The following is a 21151-nucleotide window of genomic DNA, read 5'->3' as shown; positions in this document are numbered from 1 at the left end:
ATTTTGTACTCTTGGGAACCCCTCAAAACTCATACCTGTCAGAAAGTGAACCTATGACCTCTCCTGAAGAAGAGGAAGTATTGGAGGAAGTCACTTCCTTAGAGTAAATAGCAGGCACCAGGGAGTCCTGAGACCCAGCCTGGAATCCTCTAGAGTGAATGGTGCAGGCCCAGCCCAGAGCTTCTCTGGAGTGACTAACGCTGCACAGCTCAGACTGCTTTACAGCTGCTGGCCCCTCGTAGCTACCGCAGTGTCTGAGACACTGGGACAAAGCTTCTTTGAGAATGTGACAAGGCAAACCTGAGTTCACCAGCAATGTGGACCAGGACAAGCACAAGCCAGAGTGTCTTTGGAATGACGCCTACAGACGCAGTACAGGACTTTTCTGGGGTAGCTTGAACAGACATCACTACAATTTAAAACTCCCCTGGAGTCACCCATTCAGACACAATCCAAAGCTGTTCTAGAGCGACTGATACAAACCAGGGCTTCTCTTCAATTTGAAACAGAAAAACCTCACTCACAGGAGGTAAGTGAAGGATGAGAAGGCAGGGCTCAAACTTGAAATCTGTAAAGAGGATGATGGCTCACCACCAACAAAGATGTCCTCTTTGACACATTTCTGAGAGATAAGAAAGGTGATCAGAAGTCTCAAGTAAAACACATGGGGTTTTATAGAATTTGACAAAAGAAGTATGACAAAAGGGATCTGCTAAAGAATAGAAAACAGTGATAAAATGTGTATTGTGCTTTAGACTGTTCAAAGTGTTGGCACATGAATTCTCTCATTTCATATCCACCACCACCTTGTCAGGTGGGTAGGGCATTTATAATAACTGTCATTTTATACTTGGAAAGAAACATAACTCAAAAAATGTCATGTCAGTAGCTCTATGTCTCACATCTAAAACACATAATAACCAGAGCTTTAGCTCCCCCCAGACCCTTGCCATGATAACTATGTGGTCTCAAAGTATCATTTATGTGGTAGTTTCACAAAGTTCTCTTGGGTGTGTTAACTAGGTCTTCCTTGTTAAAACAAAACAGAATCTCCCAGATGTCATCCCTGAAAGGAGACAATCTGGATAGAGACATAGCTGGTCACACAACTTCAACTGAGAGGAGCAGGATTTCGAGTTTCCCCATGATGTCCCCTTGCCCTAGGAAAGGTACTCTCTTCCCTTCTATCACCCCTTCCTTACTTACTTGGAGAAAACAATTACAAACAGAAAGAAAGGTGAAAGAATGGAAGAGAAAGAGAAGGAAGTCTAGGTCAAAAGAAAGGAATATAGAGGAAGATGAAGGCAAATGAAGGACAACATGGCATGAAAAGTGTGGGAAGGAGGCAGACACAAAGCCAAGAGTCCTGCTCTCATATTGCGCTTCATGCAGCCCCAGAGTCCTAAGGAGACACATGAGGGGGCCTTTTCAGGGGCCAGAAGAAAAGTGAAAGCCAAGCAAATGGGTCTCTTAGCCATGGTCCCTGCCCTAGTTCATCCTCATTCGACTTCAAGTCTTGAGATTTCCCCAAACTTGGTTTGAAAGTAAAGGGAAGGAGATCCTCTGCTTTAAAAGTCAGAAAAACTACTGTTATGCATACGTAAATTCCCTCAGCTTCCTTAACTAAGAGTTCAGAAATTCTTTTTGATAACTTCTGAATTTGGAGCCTGAGAACCTTTTCTTTTCTGGACTCTCGTCACATACTATCTAGTGTCTAAGTAGTATCATCAGGAAATTCTCAAACTATGTTTGCTGCAGTATTCCTCTGGTTTCTACTGTCATACGACTTGGCCACACCTAATTGGATTGCTTTCTATCTGCCTAACACTGCTTTACCAAAAGGTTGGATTTAGAGGCTTCTTGTAACTATAGAAACTGCAGTATATATTTTATATATATGTATATAAATTATATATATTTTATACATGTATATATAAATTATATAATGGGCTTCTCTGGTAGCTCAACTGGTAAAGAATCCACCTGCAATGCAGGAGACCCTGGTTCAGTTCCTGGGTTGAGAAGATCCCCAGGAGAAGGGAATGGTTACCCAGTCCAGTATTCTTGCCTGGAGAATTCCATGGAGAGAGGAGCTTGGAGGACCACAGTCCATGGAGTTACAAAGAGTCAGACATGACTAACACACATACGATTTATAATATCAATAACATTAATGACTAATAATTCAAATGTTTTATAATTTTACATTTATTTCCATATCTCTTCAGCTCAGTTCAGTTCAGTTGCTCAGTTGTGTCAGACTCTTTGCGACCCTATGGACTGCAGCACATCAAGTTTCCCTGTCCATCACCAACTCCCAGAGCTTGCTCAAACTCATGTCCATTGAGTCGGTGATGCCATCCAAACATCTCATCCACTGTCGTCCCTTTCTCTTCCTGCCTTCAATCCTTCCCAGCATTAGGGTCTTTTCCAATGAGTCAGTTCTTCTCATCAGGTGGCTAAAGTATAAGAGCTTCAGCTTCAGCATCAGTCCTTCCAATGAATATTCAGGACTGATTTCCTTTACAATTGACTGGCTTGATCTCCTTGAAGTCCAAGGTACTCTCAATAGTCTTCTCCAACACCTCAGTTCAAAAGCATCAATTCCTCAGCACTCAGCTTTCTTTATGGTCCGACTCTCACATCCTTACATGACTACTGGAAAAACCATAGCTTTAACTAGATAGACCTTTGTTGTCAAAGTAATGTCTCTGCTTTTTTAATATGCTGACTATGTTGGTCATAGCTTTTCTTCCAAGGAGCAAGCGTCTTTTCATTTCATAGCTGCAGTCACCATCTGCAGTGATTTTGGAGTCCAAGAAAATAAAGTCTGTCATTGTTTCCATTGTTTTCCCATCTATTTGCCAGGAAGTGATTGGGCTGGATGCTATGATCTTCATTTTTTGAATGTTGAGTGTTAAGCCAGTTTTTTCACTCTCTTCTTTCATTTTCATCAAGAGGCTCTTTAGTTTCTCTTGGCTTTCTGTCATAAGGGTGGTGCCATCCGTATATCTGAGGTTACTGATATTTCTCCCGGCAGTGCTGATTCCAGCTTATGCTTCATCCAGCCTGGCATTTCACATAATGTACTCTGCATGTAAGTTAAATAAGCAGAGTGACAATATACAGCATTGACGTACTCCTCTCCCAATTTGGAACCAGTCCGTTGTTCCATGCCTGGTTCTAACGGTTGCTTCTTGACCTGAATATAGACTTCTCAGGAGGCAGGTAAGGTGGCCTGGTATTCCCATCTCTTTAAGAATTTTCCACAGTTTGCTGTGATCCACACAAACACTTCGACGTAGTCAATATAGCAGAAGTAAATGTTTCTCTGGAACTCTCTTGCTTTTTCTATCCAGTCGATGTTGGAATTTTGATCTCTGGTTCCTCTGCCTTTTCTAAACCCAGCTTGAACACCTGGAAGTTCTTGGTTCACGTACTGTTGAAGCCTGGCTTGGAGAATTTTGAGCATTACTTTACTAGCGTGTGAGATGAGTGCAATTGTTCAGTGGTTTGAACATTCTTTGGCATTGCCTTCCTTTGGGATTGGAATGATAAGTGACCTTTTCCAGTCCTGTGGCCACTGCTGAGTTTTCCAAATTTGCTGGCATATTGAGTGCAGCACTTTAATAGCATCATCTTTTAAGATTTGAAATAGCTCAACTCGAATTCCATCACCTCCACTAGCTTTGTTTGTAGTGATGCTTCCTAAGGTCCATTTGACTTCACATTCCAGAATGTCTGGCTCTAGATGAGTGATCACACCACCACACCATATTTCTTACCAGCTAATAATTTAAAACACTGTTATAAGGATTTTTACAAATAACAAAAAAGATAGTGATGAGTTTAATCCATGATGGAATCCCTAAGAATTTCATGACAAAGAGCTCCATTAACTTTTTAAGATATTAGTGCACATGGACATGTTCAGTTGCTCAGTTTTCGGACTCTTTGCAAACTTATGGACTGTAGACTGCCAGGCTCCTCTGTCCATGGGATTCTCCAGGAAAGAACACTGGAGTGGGTTGCCATTCCCTTCTCCAGGGGATCTTCCCAACCCAGGGATTAAACCTGGGTCTCCCCATTGCAGGCAGATTATTTTCCATCTTAGCCACCAGATGACCCGAAGATGTTAAGCCAGTTAACAGATGACATTAAGATAAATGCTAACTACTCATTCAATAAACATTTACTGTTATTTTGTGGGTACTAGATATTGTAATGTGAATATAGTGATGGATATGCTTTGGTTTGTGGCTTAAAGAAGTGCACAGTTTGCAGGCAAGGACGCATATAAAGATAATTGTGACACAAAACCATTATTATAATAAGAGTATTTTAAAATTCTGGAGGAACACAGGGAAAGAGTAATTAGTTATATCCAGGAGTTGGAATGATCAAAAAAGATTTTATTAAGAACTTGACATTAGACTTTGGGTTAAAAAATAAGTATTTATATGGTTTACATGTGTTTCACCTAAGGCATTTGATGAACTTTTTTTGAGACCTTTGTTACTATTTTAAAGAGATGCATTCCAGATGAGAGTACATATAACTGTGTTTATTTATACCCAACCATGTCCAAAATGATTTAAGGTCGCTGGTAAAAATATAAGGCAGCTTTGCTATTTGTCTAAAGAGTAGAGAATAAAAATTAATTTCAAACCATTTGGAAATAAGCCTTGAGTTATGTGTCCTAGAGTCTTGGCTCTGTCCTAAGAAATATTTTGATTAAATATGTGAGGGAACAAGACTTTTATGGCACACTGAGTAATGCAATGTTGTTATAATGGGGTAAAGCTTTAAAAATTTCTTCTCAGTACACAGCAAAAATAAAAATAAACAAAACAAATATAACTTGGAAGATAAAATCTAATGTATCAGTTAGGAAACACACACACACACAAGCCTTATATGATTATTGGTTCAACTAGAGATCCAATAGTATCATCAAACTGCTTTGAAAATAGTTAAAACTTAGGCTACATTAATTATTAAGCACTTAGAATTAAGCACTCTGTTAGCTGCAAAAGATACAATGATAAATGAATACATTTGTCCTCATGATGTTAATAATTATATAACATAAATAGATGCACACATACACAATTATAAAGATGCTCTAATAGCAGTTTACATCAAGTGTTGAAAGAGTAAAAGAATAATCCCTTGATCTGGTCAAGGGAGGACAGGGAAACTTCACAAAGAAAATGATGTTTCCACTGAGACTTGCAAAATTAGCAGAAAGTTATACATAGTTGCTGGAAGAGGTTCCCAGAGTAGAGTGCCACAGGCACAAAGGCAAGGAGGGGTGAGAGGACACCAGGTGTGCACAGAACAGAAAGTATTTTGGTGTGATTAGAGCATCAGCTCTGTTCAGTTCAGTTCAGTCACTCAGTCGTGTCCGACTCTTTGCGATCCCATGAATCGCAGCACGCCAGGCCTCCCTGTTCATCACCATCTCCCAGAGTTCACTCAAGACTCATGTCCATTGAGTCCGTGATGCCATCAGCCATCTCACCCTCAGTCGTCCCCTTCTCCTCCTGCCCCCAATCCCTCCCAGCATCAGAGTCTTTTCCAATGAGTTAACTCTTCGCAAGAGGTGGCCAAAGTACTGGAGCTTCAGCTTTAGCATCATTCCTTCCAAAGAAATCCCAGGGTTGATCTCCTTCAGAATGGGCTGGTTGTATCTCCTTGCAGTCCAAGGGACTCTCAAGAGTCTTCTCCAACACCACAGTTCAAACGCATCAATTCTTCAGCGTTCAGCCTTCTTCAGAGTCCAACTCTCACATCCATACATGACCAAAGGAAAAACCATAGCCTTGACTAGACGGACCTTAGTCGGCAAAGTAATGTCTCTGCTTTTGAATATACTATCTAGGTTGGTCATAACTTTTCTTCCAAGGAGTAAGCGTCTTTTAATTTCATGGCTGCAATCACCTTCTGCAGTGACATCAGCTCTGTAGGGGATTTCAAACTGGAAAAATAAGCAGAAATCAGAGAAAAAGATCTTTTAAGAATTTTACTTATTCCAAGAACAGTATGGAGTGACTGAAAGACAGTTAGCAGGTAAATAACCTTGTTCAAGCCGCTGTCAGATCACATCCAAATCAAGAATGGATCGAAGAAAATGAGATAGAGTCGGGTTCCTAGAAGATTCTAGGCCAAAGGAAATAAGAGCCAAAACCTAAAGCCATGGTGATAGAGATGGAGAAGGTGATGTTGAATCAGTCTTCAGGAAGAAAAATAATCAAGTTTGGGGATGAATTAAGAATTTCTAACCCAGTTCCTGGGGACACAGCCAGGTGGCATCATTTCCTGAAATGAGGTAGATGAAAGTGGGGAGGAGAGGGTAGCGGAGGTTGGGCAGGAGGAAGATATGACTCACCAATGATGTATGCAGTCTTTTGTGTCTAAATTCCTTATTAATGTGGCTCATTGTGCCTACACACTGCCTATATAGGTATTTCCCTAATTATTTCATATCTTCTTTATTCTTCAATTAATAACAAATTACTGGGCATGTGCCTTAAAAGTTGATTAGCACAATTTCTGCTCTCAAGGAATATACCCCCTAGAATATGAGATGAAGACATATATTCATGATTATTCTAAGGACTGTAAAAGCGGTATTTCAGGTCTCCAATGGTGCTAACACCTTGAAATGTTCTGCCCTTCTAGACGTAATCTTGCTTCTTTTCTCCTTCACTACCATCCTATGCCGAGCACTCCAGCTTAGTCTCACCTGTGAGTTCAGATTCATTTCCATTCTCAGAGAGGGGGTGAAAGTTCCACCTAACAGGCAAACCCATGGTTTGCAGTCAGATGCCAACCCGTGCTGGCTGCCTAACTTTAGGAAAACTACTCCCTTCTCTGGGCTTCAGATTCCTTGGATGTAAAGTGAAACTAGTAATAGTCCCTACATCTTCTGGTAGTTGTGAAACAACCATAACACTTGCAAAACCTTCAGAGTACTGTCCAGTATTGACTTGGTGCTCAATAAATGTTCATTTTTACTATGAAAATAAATAAGATTTCAAAAAAGTTTCTATGAAGTAAGTAAGTGATGCCCAGCTTGAGATTTTTAAAATGAATAGGAATCAGGAAAAAAAAATTAAAAGACTCTTTCTATTGTGCTCTTTACCTCCCTCCTTCTTTCACCACCTCGACTTCGTCTTACACCTGCTCAGGACTTTACTCAAAAATCATCTTCTCAGTGAGACCTTCTGTGACACACCGCACACTCTAAATCCTGTCTTCTCCACTGCTTTATTCTTCTCATCATCTAACATAATAAATATTTTATTCATATAACTTAATATAACCCACATTTCCTGTTAAAAAGTGAGTTATATTTTTGTTTGCTTTATTTACTAGTATATTATCTTCAATATCTAGAGCAGTGTCTGGCACACTAAAGATAATCAATATTTATTGAATAGATTATTTTTTTCTCTTAGTGATTGAAAATAAAAGGCTACAGTGATTTGGGGGCAATATATTATATAAGAAGTAGATCCATGGTGAAACCTTCTGATTCTTTTTCACAGGATTTAACATTATTAGTCACACTTGCATGTTTGATTTGGTCTTTATTAATGTGTAAAATTTGCTTCATATTTCCTGAGAGTCAAGACCCAAGATAACCAGTAGAAGCTGATGAAAGCATTCATACATAACATACCTGTCTGCTCTCTATGGTCTGACAGTATGTTGAGTCTATGTTCTCTTTGCCTGATCACATATATCCACAAGCAGGGGCTTTAGTCCTGTGATCAAGAGAAGCCACAGTTCCTATATTATTCATCTTCTTGTTTAAACTACAATTGTCTGAGCTTAGAAATGTCTGAGTTTATTTATTTTTTTATTTTTTTTTATTTTAAAATCTTTAATTCTTACATGCATTCCCAAACATGACCCTCCCTCCCACCTACCTCCCCATAACATCTCTCTGGGTCATCCCCATGCACCAGCCCCAAGCATGCTGCACCCTACGTCAGACATGGACTGGCGATTCAATTCTTACATGATAGTATACATGTTAGAATTCCCATTCTCCCAAATCATCCCACCCTCTCCCTCTCCCTCTGAGTCCAAAAGTCCGTTATACACATCTGTGTCTTTTTTCCTGTCTTGCATACAGGGTCGTCATTGCCATCTTCCTAAATTCCATATATATGTGTTAGTATACTGTATTGGTGTTTTTCTTTCTGGCTTACTTCACTCTGTATAATTGGCTCCAGTTTCATCCATCTCATCAGAACTGATTCAAATGAATTCTTTTTAATGGCTGAGTAATACTCCATTGTGTATATGTACCACAGCTTTCTTATCCATTCATCTGCTGATGGACATCTAGGCTGTTTCCATGTCCTGGCTATTATAAACAGTGCTGCGATGAACATTGGGGTACATGTGTCTCTTTCAATTCTGGTTTCCTCGGTGTGTATGCCCAGCAGTGGGATTGCTGGGTCATAAGGTAGTTCTATTTGCAATTTTTTAAGGAATCTCCACACTGTTCTCCAGAGTGGCTGTACTAGTTTGCATTCCCACCAACAGTGTAGGAGGGTTCCCTTTTCTCCACACCCTCTCCAGCATTTATTGCTTGCACATTTTTGGATCGCAGCCATTACACGAATAATGAGAAAGTAGAAAAAGAAATGTCTGAGTTTAGAATTGATTGAGTTTAGGAATGATTCTTCCAGGATACTGAACTCTTCCCAAGTATGAGCTGCTCCAAACAGGGACACATTCAGGTTTCCTCCTCAGGGATCATTGGTAATAGTTGACTCACTTTCCTTGACTTTCTCCTTCCATCTTTCATTTTGCAGAAAACACACCCTCACCATCTTTCTGCCATTGAGACCCTTCTCTTCAGACATGGTTGGCCTGGCTTCATATTTAGCAATACTGACTGTTGAAGAGAGATAGAATAGAAGGACAAAAATGAAGCTGTGTCTTTGACCATCCTCTATTGAGTAAAGAAAAGTTAGGACATGTATAGATATATATGGTATGCCTCAGTTCAGTCTGAAAAAAAAGTTGACATTCTTCAAAAAAACAAGTGACTCCCATAATCAGACTTGTTTTTAACATTGGAAAGCATAGCTGTTTGAGCTCCAACAATAATAAGAGGATGAAGAATGAGGCCATGGGAATTTCCCTTTCTAAGGGTGTAACAAAGTCTAAATAACATATGGAGACTGCCACCTTCCTGGCGTGTGAATGTCCAATAAAATCCTGAGCAGAGGAATGATGCGGGGAAACGGGACAGTCGTCAGGGAGTTTGTTCTTGTGAGCTTCTCATCCCTGTCCTCTCAGCTACAAGCTCTGTTGTTTCTCCTTTTTTTGACCATTTACCTTGTTACCCTGATGGGAAACGTCCTCATAATCCTGGTTACTACAGCTGACTCTGCCCTCCAAAGTCCTATGTACTTCTTCCTCAGGAACTTGTCTTTCCTGGAGATAGGTTTCAACTTGGTTATTGTGCCCAAGATGCTGGGGACCCTGATTATTCAGGACACAACCATCTCCTTCCTCGGCTGTGCTACCCAGATGTACTTCTTCTTCTTCTTCGGAGCTGCTGAGTGCTGCCTCCTGGCCACCATGGCGTATGACCGCTACGTGGCCATCTGTGACCCTTTGCGCTACCCAATCATGATGGGTCGCAGGGCCTGTGGCCAGCTGGCAGCTGCCTCCTGGTTCTCAGGATTCCCAGTGGCTACTGTGCAAACCACATGGATTTTCAGCTTCCCTTTTTGTGGCCCCAACAGGGTGAACCACTTCTTCTGTGACAGCCCCCCTGTCATCGCACTGGTCTGTGCTGACACCTCTCTGTTTGAACTGGAAGCTCTAACAGCTACTGTCCTGTTCATCCTCTTCCCTTTCTTGCTGATCCTGGGCTCCTATGTCCGCATCCTCTCCACTATCTTCAGGATGCCCTCAGCCGAGGGGAAGCGCAAGGCTTTCTCCACCTGCTCCTCCCACCTTCTGGTTGTCTCCCTCTTCTACAGCACTGCCATCCTCACATACTTTCGACCCCGGTCCAGCAACTCTCCTGAGAGCAAGAAGCTGCTGTCGCTCTCCTACACGGTGGTGACTCCCATGCTGAACCCCATCATCTACAGCTTGAGGAACAGCGAAGTAAAGGCTGCACTAAGGCGGGCCATCCGCAGGACCTTGGGCTTTCAGAAACTATGACTGACTTAGATGGAAACTGAGGGGGTAGAACACATAGGCAAAGGAAAGAAAAGCAAGTTCCTCAAATACGTCTTTGGTCTCTATTCTTTCCAAGAGCCACAGTATACACACTGGGACTTTGGACTTTCCACTGGGATCCATTAATGAATGAAAGAACATGAGTGATGCAATAAAGAACTTCAGTAGGCCCAGAATTCTCTGGGACTGGGGTACCGATGTCTCTGAGGATGCTATATTGGTTTACACAGATTCGCAGTCTGGTGGTTGACAACTTCATTACTTCTTGTCATTTCTTATTTGCTTTAACTTTTCTTGAACTTCTTCATGTCATTTTATAATTTTCTGCTTTATTTTCTTTTGTACATCCAAGAGTTACACCAGTAACTTTCAAAGATCTTTCTGCTTAGAAGATAAATTAATGATAATTGTGATAATAAATAGTAGAGTTTGCTCCATTCTTTCACTCACTTTTTTTTTTTTTCAAAATCTTTGGGTTTAGAATCAAACTTTCAAAAATTTAAGAACTCAAAATGTCAACAAATTTTTATTCAGCATATTTCAGACCTTATTTAAACCCTGAAGACACATGGGTGAATAAGACAAATTTCTTGCCTCATGGAATTTATATTCTAGTGAGAAAGAGAGAAAATAAAATGATACTTTAAATCCGCCATTTGCTTGTAAAATACCCATGTTTAGAAGGGTATGATTTGAGGACTTCCTCTGCTACCATAATTGGTCTGTGCCTCATATGGGGAAAACTAATTCACTACATGGAAAAGTGCCTTAATCTCAAACTATCCACCTTGGATATGGGAGTTGCTTGACAGAAAGAGTGTAAAAGAATCCCAAGTTAAGCAGATGTGGACAGATTATGGGAAACTACTATGAATAACCCAAAGAGTTTTTGTTTCTAGATTTTTAGGGGAGTAATGTTACTATGATTGGATGGAATCAACTGTCCTTCTTAAGCTTGCATATCCCTCAACAAAGTTTGCTGCCCCTTTAAGACTTTGTCAGTGAACATAGTTCAGTTCTAGACTCTTGGCAAAGAGCAGACTTGGGACATGGGCACCATAGCTTTGTGTAAAGTATTCATAAGAATTTATTCATAATTCATTGATATATTTATTGATATAAAATGGGAGTGTTTCTCAGGTGATTTTTTTAAAAGACTGACCAGAAGGAAGCAGAGCATCCTTTCTAATACTCCATGAATTATTGTCCTTCTTCTTCTACAAAGGGAGTGCTGGATAAAGGATGGAGCGTGGGTCCACAGATGAGTACCAAGGATGAAAGTTACCATATTCCAGTCTTGCAGAGGCACCTACTCAGCCAGTCTTAGAAGTAGACAACCAGGAGGTTCTCGGTGTCTGGAAAATTCCAAACCTGCATGGGAAATTCCTTGTGGTTACTTTCCTCAGAGCTCCCTTCACATCCTTGTTCCTCAGGCTGTAGATGAGCGGATTAAGCACGGGAGTCACCATTGCATAGAACACAGATACCAGCTTTTCCTGTTCTTTGTAAGACTTTGGTGTCATGTAGGTGACAATTGCTGACCCATAAAAAAGGATGACCACCACAAGATGGGAGCCACAGGTTGAGAATGCCTTGAGCTTGCCCTCAGCTGACCTTATCCTGACCACAGTCACTATGATGCGGCCATAAGACGCCAGGATTAGAGAAACCGGTATGAGGAGAATCACAACCCCCATGAGGAAAATGGCTATCTCTGAAGTGTGGGTGTCTGTGGATGCCAAGATCAACATTGCAGGGGCTTCACAAAAGAAATGAGCAATATTATTGCTGCCTTGGTAGGGCAGCCTTAGTGTGAAGGTGGTGTCCACCACAGACACCAGAATGCCACTGGTCCATGACCCTACAGCCAGCTGGATGCACACCCTCCAAGTCATGGTGCTAGGGTAATGCAGAGGGTTGCAGACAGCCACATATCGATCATAGGACATCACCGCCAAAAGGGCACACTGTGTACACCCAAAAATGAGGAAGAGTAGAAGCTGAGCTGCACAACGTGTGAATGAAATCACTTTCTGTCTGGATAGCAGGTGGACTAGGGCTTGAGGAACAATGTTGGTAGAGAAACAGAGGTCAGCCAGAGATAAATTGCAGAGAAAAAAATACATGGGTGTGTGAAGCTGAGAGTCAACCTGAATAAGGAACATGAGAAGCAGATTTCCAAGCACAGTGACCAGGTAGACACCCAGGAATAAGGTGAAAAGCAGCTGTTGGGTGTGTTGGTCATCAGAGAGTCCCAGAAGGAAGAATTCTGTCACCTGCGTCTGATTTGTCTGTCTCATAGTTTTATCAGTGTGAAGTTACTATACAGTATACATAGTTGGATGTAGGCTATAAGATTATACAATTCAGAGCTGGAAGGCTTAGAAATTGCCCCCAATCATACCAACCATTTTAAGAATCCCCTTTATTAGGCTGTTAGAAAATGACTATACTGCTTTTTTGGGATGTCTTCAATGTTGCAAAACTTAATACTTCATAAGATGGTACGTTCATTTCTAGTGTCATCTGACAAGCATATGGTAGATCAAAAGAATCGTCTTCATCATCTTCTCTATCTGAACATCATACTTCTAATGATAAAAACAATAGATTGAATTCACTTGTAAAATCATGAAATTTAATTTCTCTTTATTATCAGCAAAAACATTTGAGTCTTATTTTGCTCTTGTGACACCTCCCCCGTCTCATGATGGTATAGATTTTTTTTTTTTAGTCTCTCAAACATACAAATCTTCGTATTGTTTCTTCCCTGAAAAACAAAACAAAACAAAACGAAACAGTCACTCACCAAGGTATAAGAAAAAGAACCAAAGTACCTTGTAGAATTGATGGTTTTTTCTTGGACAAAATAATCTATTTTGAAAGAGCTAGGAAACCAAGGGATAACTCTGTATGGTGTGCTATAATCCTTCTGAATGTCCTGTCCCCTACTTCAACTGGAGCTCCTGAATATAGATCTTAGCCATCAGTGAACTTCCAAAACACCATTATAACATAATTTTCATTTTAAGCCGGCACCCTGTCTGGTTTGGTTCAGACCAAACGGCACTAATCCACCACTTCCAGCACATCATCTCTCGCTTGTTATTGCCTTATCATCTGTCTTGCATTATCTATCTACTCTTCTCAGAGACTAAAAACTCCTTTGATAACTGTGTCTATGTCTTTTTCATTTTTGTGTTCTTTAAAAGACATAGCGTAGAACTTTATTCAATAAATTATGTTCCATGAAGTAAATGAAAATAATTTGACCACACAGTTTTTAGTCGAGTTGTTTAGAAAGCCTAGAGAGACTTGCAATAATGTGGTAACAATAATAAAATTTTTTGTGGAGCTGTTGCAAAAAAGAAAGGAAAGAAATTTACTTAAGACTAAAGTTTAGAACCCTATGCAAGTTTTGGGCTATCAGTCCTTTATGTGTTTGGTAAAGGTGATTCAAAGTATTTTTTAAGATTTCACATTAAAAATAAATTTAAAAATACATACATCAAATAGAATGCATAAGATTACCAAGGAAACAGTTACCAAAACAGTTTTGGGGAATAAAACTATGTGATATAATAATACGTGTGGCTCTTTAACACATTAAAACTTAGGCAGATCTAATAATCACCTTAGTTTCAAAATGATGAGCCTGAATAAGATTTTGAGGTAACTTCAACAACTGCAATATTATTTTAAAAGACTTCTAATTTCTGTTGGTGATAAAGTCATGGATACTGCTACATCCAAACAAGAAAGAAATTTCAGTAAAGTGAAAACAAAGGAGATTGAAGAACCCTCATGGAATTGAAGAATTTCAAGTTAGGAAGTTGTGGGCTAAAGGAATGCCAGGAGTTTTCTCAAAAAGTCATAATTACATTCTGTGTTATCAGATAATGGAGTCTTCGGTTTCTGGATGGTTCTAGATGGGTCAATATGATGAAAGATTTCAATTCAACATTGAAACAATAAGCAAACAAATAAAACGTTAATAAGAACAATCTCATCTCTTCTTGATGGTCATTTATGGCTTCCTTATCCAATCCCAAGTCACTTTTCTAGCTATTTTTCCTGCCACATACCCAGGACACACTGCATTTTTAAACCTCATTGGTTTTTGCTCAGCATAGTCTCTCTATTAACAGATAAGCCAGCTACGTAGAGATAGCATTGTTTTCCTTGAGCATTCAACACTCTTGCAATATTCAATTACCTGATTTCTGAGCATTATTGGCCAACCACGTGCTTAGTAAAGGGGATACAGATAGAAGACCCAACGCCAGAGGCCCTCAGATAGGAGGGACCAAACTATAGTCATGTTTCATCTCTAGTGCCATAGTCGTCCCTAGAACAACATAGATTCACAGCATATCATAGTTTAATGAATGAATGTACTGGGCCAAGTGAGTCTGTATCACCTAACAATTACTTACATCAAAATGATATAGAATTTCTTCTAAGGGAAATATAGTCTGTTGTCAAAACAGCTGATATAAAAATAAATTTTGAGAACAAGCTATGTTAAGATAGATACTTTCAGAATTGTCACGCATTTAGAGAATCCCAGGGACAGGGGAGCCTGGTGGGCTGCCGTCTACGGGGTCGCGCAGAGTCGGACACGACTGAAGCGACTTAGCAGCAGCAGCAGCAGCAGCAGTAGTGGAAGTTATTACTTCATAGGTTCTTAGTCTCCAGGATATAGTTCAGTTTGGGTCCTTTAGACTTAAGTTATTTCTCTGCCACACATCGTTCCCAGAATAGAAATTAGTGCAACTGTATCAATCATGTGACTAGATCTCAGGGAAAATTAAATGATAAGCAAATATCTTTCTGTTTTGATGCAAAGAAGTAGAGAGCATAGAACAAAACACTTGTTGCAAAGTTCAAAGTGATGCCTACAATCAGTGGTTAACTTATTGAATGGGCAGTTACAGGATATTGATAATTTCTATGCCTTCTTCATCTGCTATAGATTTTTCAAGATCCCATTTGGGAAAAAATATTATTTTGGAAAATTTTCTTTTCTGACCCACACATTTTCTCCACTCCCAACTCCCAGTCACTCCCAACAAAATAGACATAGACTCATACACAAATACACACATTCTCAAACATCTAGTCTATCCTAGATACATAAGTGTACCTATAGCATCATAACTATTAATGAATTATATTGAAATTATTTTCTTTCTCAGAGACTGTAAGATGTTCGAGGGCAGGGACCTCAACTGAATCATCCTTATTTAGAGTAAGTAAGATAAATCCTGGTACAGAAATAATTAACTCACCTTTTTCGAATTGATTTGACCTGAGCCAAAGTAGCAGGAGACAGAGAGGTCAGTGTGAGTCAGAGATGAGTGTGAACTGTCAAAGGGTAGCAGCTCTCATGGGCCCTGGGAGTGCAGCATTAGAGGGCTATACTCTGACCTTGCTTGATTTGTTTTCAAAAGCATATTATTCTCCCATGCAAGCATGGAAAAGAAAATGTCCCCCAGGTGACTGCAAATCTGCCCCTAGGGTCAGGAAGCCTTTGTAAGAAAATGATGTTTACTGTCAGTCTTTCTCTTGTGTTATTGTACCTTTTCCTCAGATTCAACATCAGATTGTAAGTTCATTTCTCTAAAAATGACATGTGTTACTGGATGTGGAACAGGACGACAGTGTCACAGAACCAGGCATTGTCTAATCTGACATTTCTTTTAGGAAGAGGATACTGAGGAAATCCATAGGAACCAACAAAAATATATACTAAATTTATTTTCTGAGGCCAAAATCTTTTGGACTCAAAATCACCTAGTCCCTATTTCCCATACCTATTTACCGTCTTCCATGCCCAGCTCCACAGAAGCATGAGAAGTGTAAGAATCCCCATGGAAGTTCTGCTTATGTTTCCGTCAGGTGAGAACCACAATTCCTCATCACAAAGAATGTGACATTGTAATTGTGGTTTGATAAGGTAAATTCACTGTGGAAAAAACTTTGCCTAGATCTATGCCAGAAGATTTAGCAGTAAGAATCAGACTGTTGGGACAAAATTATTAATAGTTGAATTTTAAAAATCGAATCTATGAAGAGATTTAAACCAGTTCACTCCCAATATATGCCAAGTTATCCCCTTTGTTCAACTCATACCTTCTCTTTTCCTCCCTCTAACAATCATATCAGCATTTTCTCATCCAGTGGAGAGAAAACAAAAAAAAAATCACATTAGCATGTTAAAGCCAGTAAAAACATCTCACTGTTCAGGGGAAAATTGCTGCAGGTGTATTGGTTGCAGAATTAGAAGAGCAGAGACTCGGGTATTGTGATATCAAGTTAAATTGCTCAGTAAAGTCTCTGAAGTCAAGATCAAGGACAAAGCAGGAAAGGGAATCCGCACATCTCCTGTGTCCTCCTGCTCTATCCAAAGTTCTTATTGATCTGGGGGCATATTGTGCAACAATAGTTCCTTTTAAATGAGCTAAACACCAGAATACCAGGAGCAGCCTCTGGAGCAGCTGAAGTGCTCAGGAGAATTTGAACCATTAGGGTGGATCCTGAGCTGCATTCCTCTCAGAAGGTTCCCAAATGGTTATAAGGAGAACAGAAAATAACATTTAGTAAGCACCCACATCTCCATTTACAAGCCACGTTACCAGTTCTTCTAACATGTCTTTCTTTGGAGAAGTGTTGTATTTTGTAATTAAATATTGTTTCCTGGGGATTCCCTGGTGGCTCAGATGGTAAAGCGTCTGCCTGCAATGCAGGAGACCGGGGTTCAATCCCCGGGTCGGGAAGATCCCCTGGAGAAGGAAATGGCAACCCACTCTATACTCTTGCCTGGAAAATTCCATGGATGGATGAGCCTAGTGGGCTACAGTCTGTGGGGTCACAAAGAGTTGGACACAACTGAGCGACTTCACTCATTGTTTTCTGGAGGAAAAATTATCAGGTGGCAACCCCAGGTCTATCACACAGTCTGTGTATGATTTTGAGGAATTTTATAATTTATAGAATGCAAATGTAGTATGTCTCAGAAAATAACTAGATCCTCTAACTATTAACATTTAATAACACTTTATTTTCACATACAGTACTTTAATAATTTAATAGTAAGCTATAGACATGATGCCCAGAATATATAAAGAACTTCTACAAATTGATTAGAAAAGTCAGAAAATTCCAGTTTTTAAAATGGGTAAAAGACTTGAATATGTCTTGCAATATAGAAAATAGTTCATAAGCACATGAACAGCATAATTAGACACCAGAGTGTATAAATTTAAACCATAGTGAAATACCACTAACCCTTAACAAAAATCCATAAAATGACTGAGGATGTGGAAAAATTTTTACTGCTGATTGGAGCATTAATTGGTATAATGAATTTTAAAAGTCCTTTTGGAAGTATCTTTGAAAACTAACCTAAGCATATGTCTTCGCTCCAACAACCTAGTAAATTTTTTCCTGAATATATACCATATAGAGATGCATGTTTATATTTATCACAAGATATGTATAAGGATGTCATAACTCTATTCAAAATAGCTACAGGTGGAAACAATATAAATTTCCATAGACTACAGAAAAGATCTACTGTGGTACAATCAAGCACTGCAATGCTATTAAATAATTTTAAAAGGAAGAACTACTGCTATATATATACAACCACACAGATGAAACGCACAGCATAATGTTCTGTGAAAGAAGCCAGACATACAGAGAAGTAGGTACTGCGTGGTTCCATTTATTTGTAGCACAAAAACAGGAAAACCTAACCTTTGCTTTTAGAATCCCAAATAATGGTTACTGTTGAAGGAGTATTGACTAGGTGCATTTTGATAAGCTGTGAATGTTCTACATTCTGACCTACATAATGATTATGTAGGTGTACACATATGTAAAAATTTCTTGAGCTATACTTAAGATTGGTTCACATTACTGTGTGTAAGTAACACCTCATTAAAAGAAAGAGAGGTGAGAGAGAGAGGAGACAGACAGGAGAGAAAAAATAAAGTGATGCATTTAATTAAAGCTGCTGGGGGCAGAGGTGTGAAGTAGCAGAGCAAATCCAAATTCAAAAGAGGAGATCAATGAAATAGACAACAAAATATAAACATGATAAGATTATCAAAATACCAAACTGGTTCTTTGTAAAGATTACAGAGATAGTCAAAGTTCTGTCCAAAATTATTTTTAAGAGTGAAACAGTAAAATAGAGGATCCCAAAGGGCCATCCCGCAAAGAAATATAAAAGAAAAAATGGCAAATACTGTCGAAAAAAATCTTTATCTGGACTCTGGAAAATACCAAAAGCTTACAATAAACAGTTGCACGTTTAATCAAGAAAAAGACAACTGGAATCCAATTAGGAGAGCTTTGTGCTGTTTTAACCAAGAAACTGAAAAGGACAACTTATAGAATAGGGAAAATATTTGCAAACCATATAGCTGATAACAGTTTAGTATCCAGAATGTATAAAGAACCCATTCAACTTAAGACAAAAATAACCAACCTAATTTTAAAGTGGACTAAATTAAAGTAAGTGCCCGACTCTTTGCAACCCCATGGACTGTAGCCTACCAGGCTCCTCTGTCCATGGGATTCTCCAGGCAAGAATACTGGAGTGAGCTGCCATTTCCTTCTCCAGGGGATCTTCCCGACCCAGGGATCGAACCCAGATCTCCCACATTGTGGGCAGATGCTTTAACCTCTGAGCCACCAGGGAAGCCCTAAATAAATAAAGTAAAAATGCACAAAGCACTTAAAAGGCATGTCTCCAAAGAAAATAGCTAAGAAGAATATGAAAAATGCTCAACACCATTACGCATTTGGGAAATGGAATTTAAAACCACAGTGAGATATCACTTGACACCCACTAGGATAACTATAATAATAATAAAGACACGAAGGAAGGAAGATAAGAACAAGGATTGGTGAAGATGTGGAAAAACTGGAACCCTCATGCATTGCTGTTGGGAATGTAAATTTGTGCAGCTGTTGTGAAAATGTTTGGCAGGTCCTCAATAAGTATAGCGGAGAAGGCGAAGGCACCCCACTCCAGTACTCTTGCCTGGAAAATCCCATGGACAAAGGACCCTGGTAGACTGTGGTCCATGGGGTCGCGAAGAGTCAGACACGACTGAACGACTTCCCTTTCACTTTTCACGTTCATGCATTGGAGAAGGAAATGGCAACCCACTCCAGTGTTCTTGCCGGGAGAATCCCAGGGACGGGGGAGCCTGGTTGGGCTGCGGTCTATGGGGTCACACAGAGTCGGACACAACTGAAGTGACTTGGCAGCAGCAGCAGCAGCAGCAGCAATAAGTATAGAACTACCATACATCGCGGCAATTCCATTCCTTGGTAAACACCGAAGAGAACTGAAAACAAGAACTCAAACAAATAGTTGTGCATAAATATTCATAGCAGCACTGGTCAAAATACCCTGAAGTTAGAGACAACCCAAATGTCCACCAACTGAGGACTGAAGAAGCAGAATGTGTTATACCCATACAAGGGAATTAAGTACTGATATTTGCAACAACATGGAAGGACTCTGAAAACATGTACAAGGCTCTCAATACCTTTATCAGCCTATGGTTTGCAAATATTCTTTCCCATTCTGTGACAAATTCATTTGAGGTAAAGAACTAAGAAGCCCCTATCCCACTCCTTACATCAAAATACATTCTGGATGCAGCAAGATATAAATGTAAGCAAAAATATGAAAATCCTAGAATTAAAAAATTAATATTTTTAAAAAGCATAGTGATTTAAAATATCAAGAGACCTTTCAAATATTAAAGACTGATTGATTTGGTTAAATTATAAAAACACGTGTGATATAAAAAATCCATAAAGTAGGTCAACAAACAAAATGGAAAAATGCTTATTTCTGAGAGAAAATCAAAGAGTCAATTTTTCAAAATCAAGGGTCTTACAAAGCAGTTAAAGAAAGTTGGAGTTTCCCTGGTGGCTTAGCAGTAAAGAATCCTCCTGCCTATGCAGGAGATGCAGTTTTGATCCCTGGGTCAGGAAGATCCCCTGGAGAAGGAAATGGCAATCCTCTCCAGTATTCTTGCCTGAGAAATCCCATGGACAGAGGAGCCTGGCAGGCTACAGTCCATGGGGTTGCAAAAGAGTCAGATGGTACTTACTGATTTAACAACAAAGAAAGTTGAACAACCTAATAAGAGAAAATGAGTAAACAGTCCCTTTACAGAAAAGGAAATGAAAAGGATGAATAAACATATAAAATTATGCTCATCCTCAAATATAATTAAAGATTATATAGTAAAATAACAGTGAGGGTTTTTTCCCTAATGGATTAGCAAAATTGAAGAGCATGACATACCAACTGTAAGGAAAGATATAATTAAATAGGAACTTGAATGCAATTTTAATGGAAATATAAATTAATGCAACTGACAATATTTGTTAATATTTTAAAGGAATATACTTTTAGACCCTCAGGAAACATACTCATCAAATATATTTGAAAAGGACACAGATATGTATTCAAAAGTATTCATCATAGCACTGTGTTGATATCTGAAGATTGGAAATAACCCAGAAGTCCATTAACGTGAATATAGTTAAATAGATCATGGCATATTTATACCACAAAACAAAATCCATTTATTTTTAATGAGTTACATTTATATGTTCTTTGAAACCTCAACTAAACTACCAATAATGTCTAAGCCAAACCACAAAACCAGTAAAACTATAGAATTCAAATTAATAGCATTTCCTTAATGTGACAGATGATGTTTTGCTGAAACTAAATTGCCACTTGAACTATGATTGGAGAACTAACAGCTTCAGGACATTTTCTAGAATCTTATATGCCTATACTATCCTTTGATAACTCGATTCTTCCATCATTTTTATCTTGCATTGCTTGGCCTTTAGATAATATGTATGCCCCATTTAGATATATTTA

General features: G+C 39.2%; 2 protein-coding genes across 2 annotated transcripts; one reads left to right on the top strand and one right to left on the bottom strand.

Annotated features, from left to right (window-relative positions):
* The first annotated feature begins 9255 nt into the window (after positions 1-9255).
* Positions 9256-10203, top strand: LOC101113526 (olfactory receptor 10A4). Its single transcript, XM_004016194.4, has one exon. The coding sequence runs from the start codon at positions 9256-9258 to the stop codon at positions 10201-10203; it is 948 nt and encodes a 315-aa protein (XP_004016243.3).
* Positions 10204-11534: 1331 nt separating this feature from the next.
* LOC101107549 (olfactory receptor 2D2) lies at positions 11535-12521 on the bottom strand. The gene has a single exon (XM_004016610.4). The coding sequence runs from the start codon at positions 12519-12521 to the stop codon at positions 11535-11537; it is 987 nt and encodes a 328-aa protein (XP_004016659.2).
* Positions 12522-21151: the final 8630 nt, after the last annotated feature.

This window comes from Ovis aries, chromosome 15 (assembly GCF_016772045.2).
Source record: "Ovis aries strain OAR_USU_Benz2616 breed Rambouillet chromosome 15, ARS-UI_Ramb_v3.0, whole genome shotgun sequence".
Classification (NCBI taxonomy): domain Eukaryota; kingdom Metazoa; phylum Chordata; class Mammalia; order Artiodactyla; family Bovidae; genus Ovis; species Ovis aries.
Note: the sequence above shows the minus strand (reverse complement) of the source record. Positions and strands in the feature narration are given on the sequence as shown.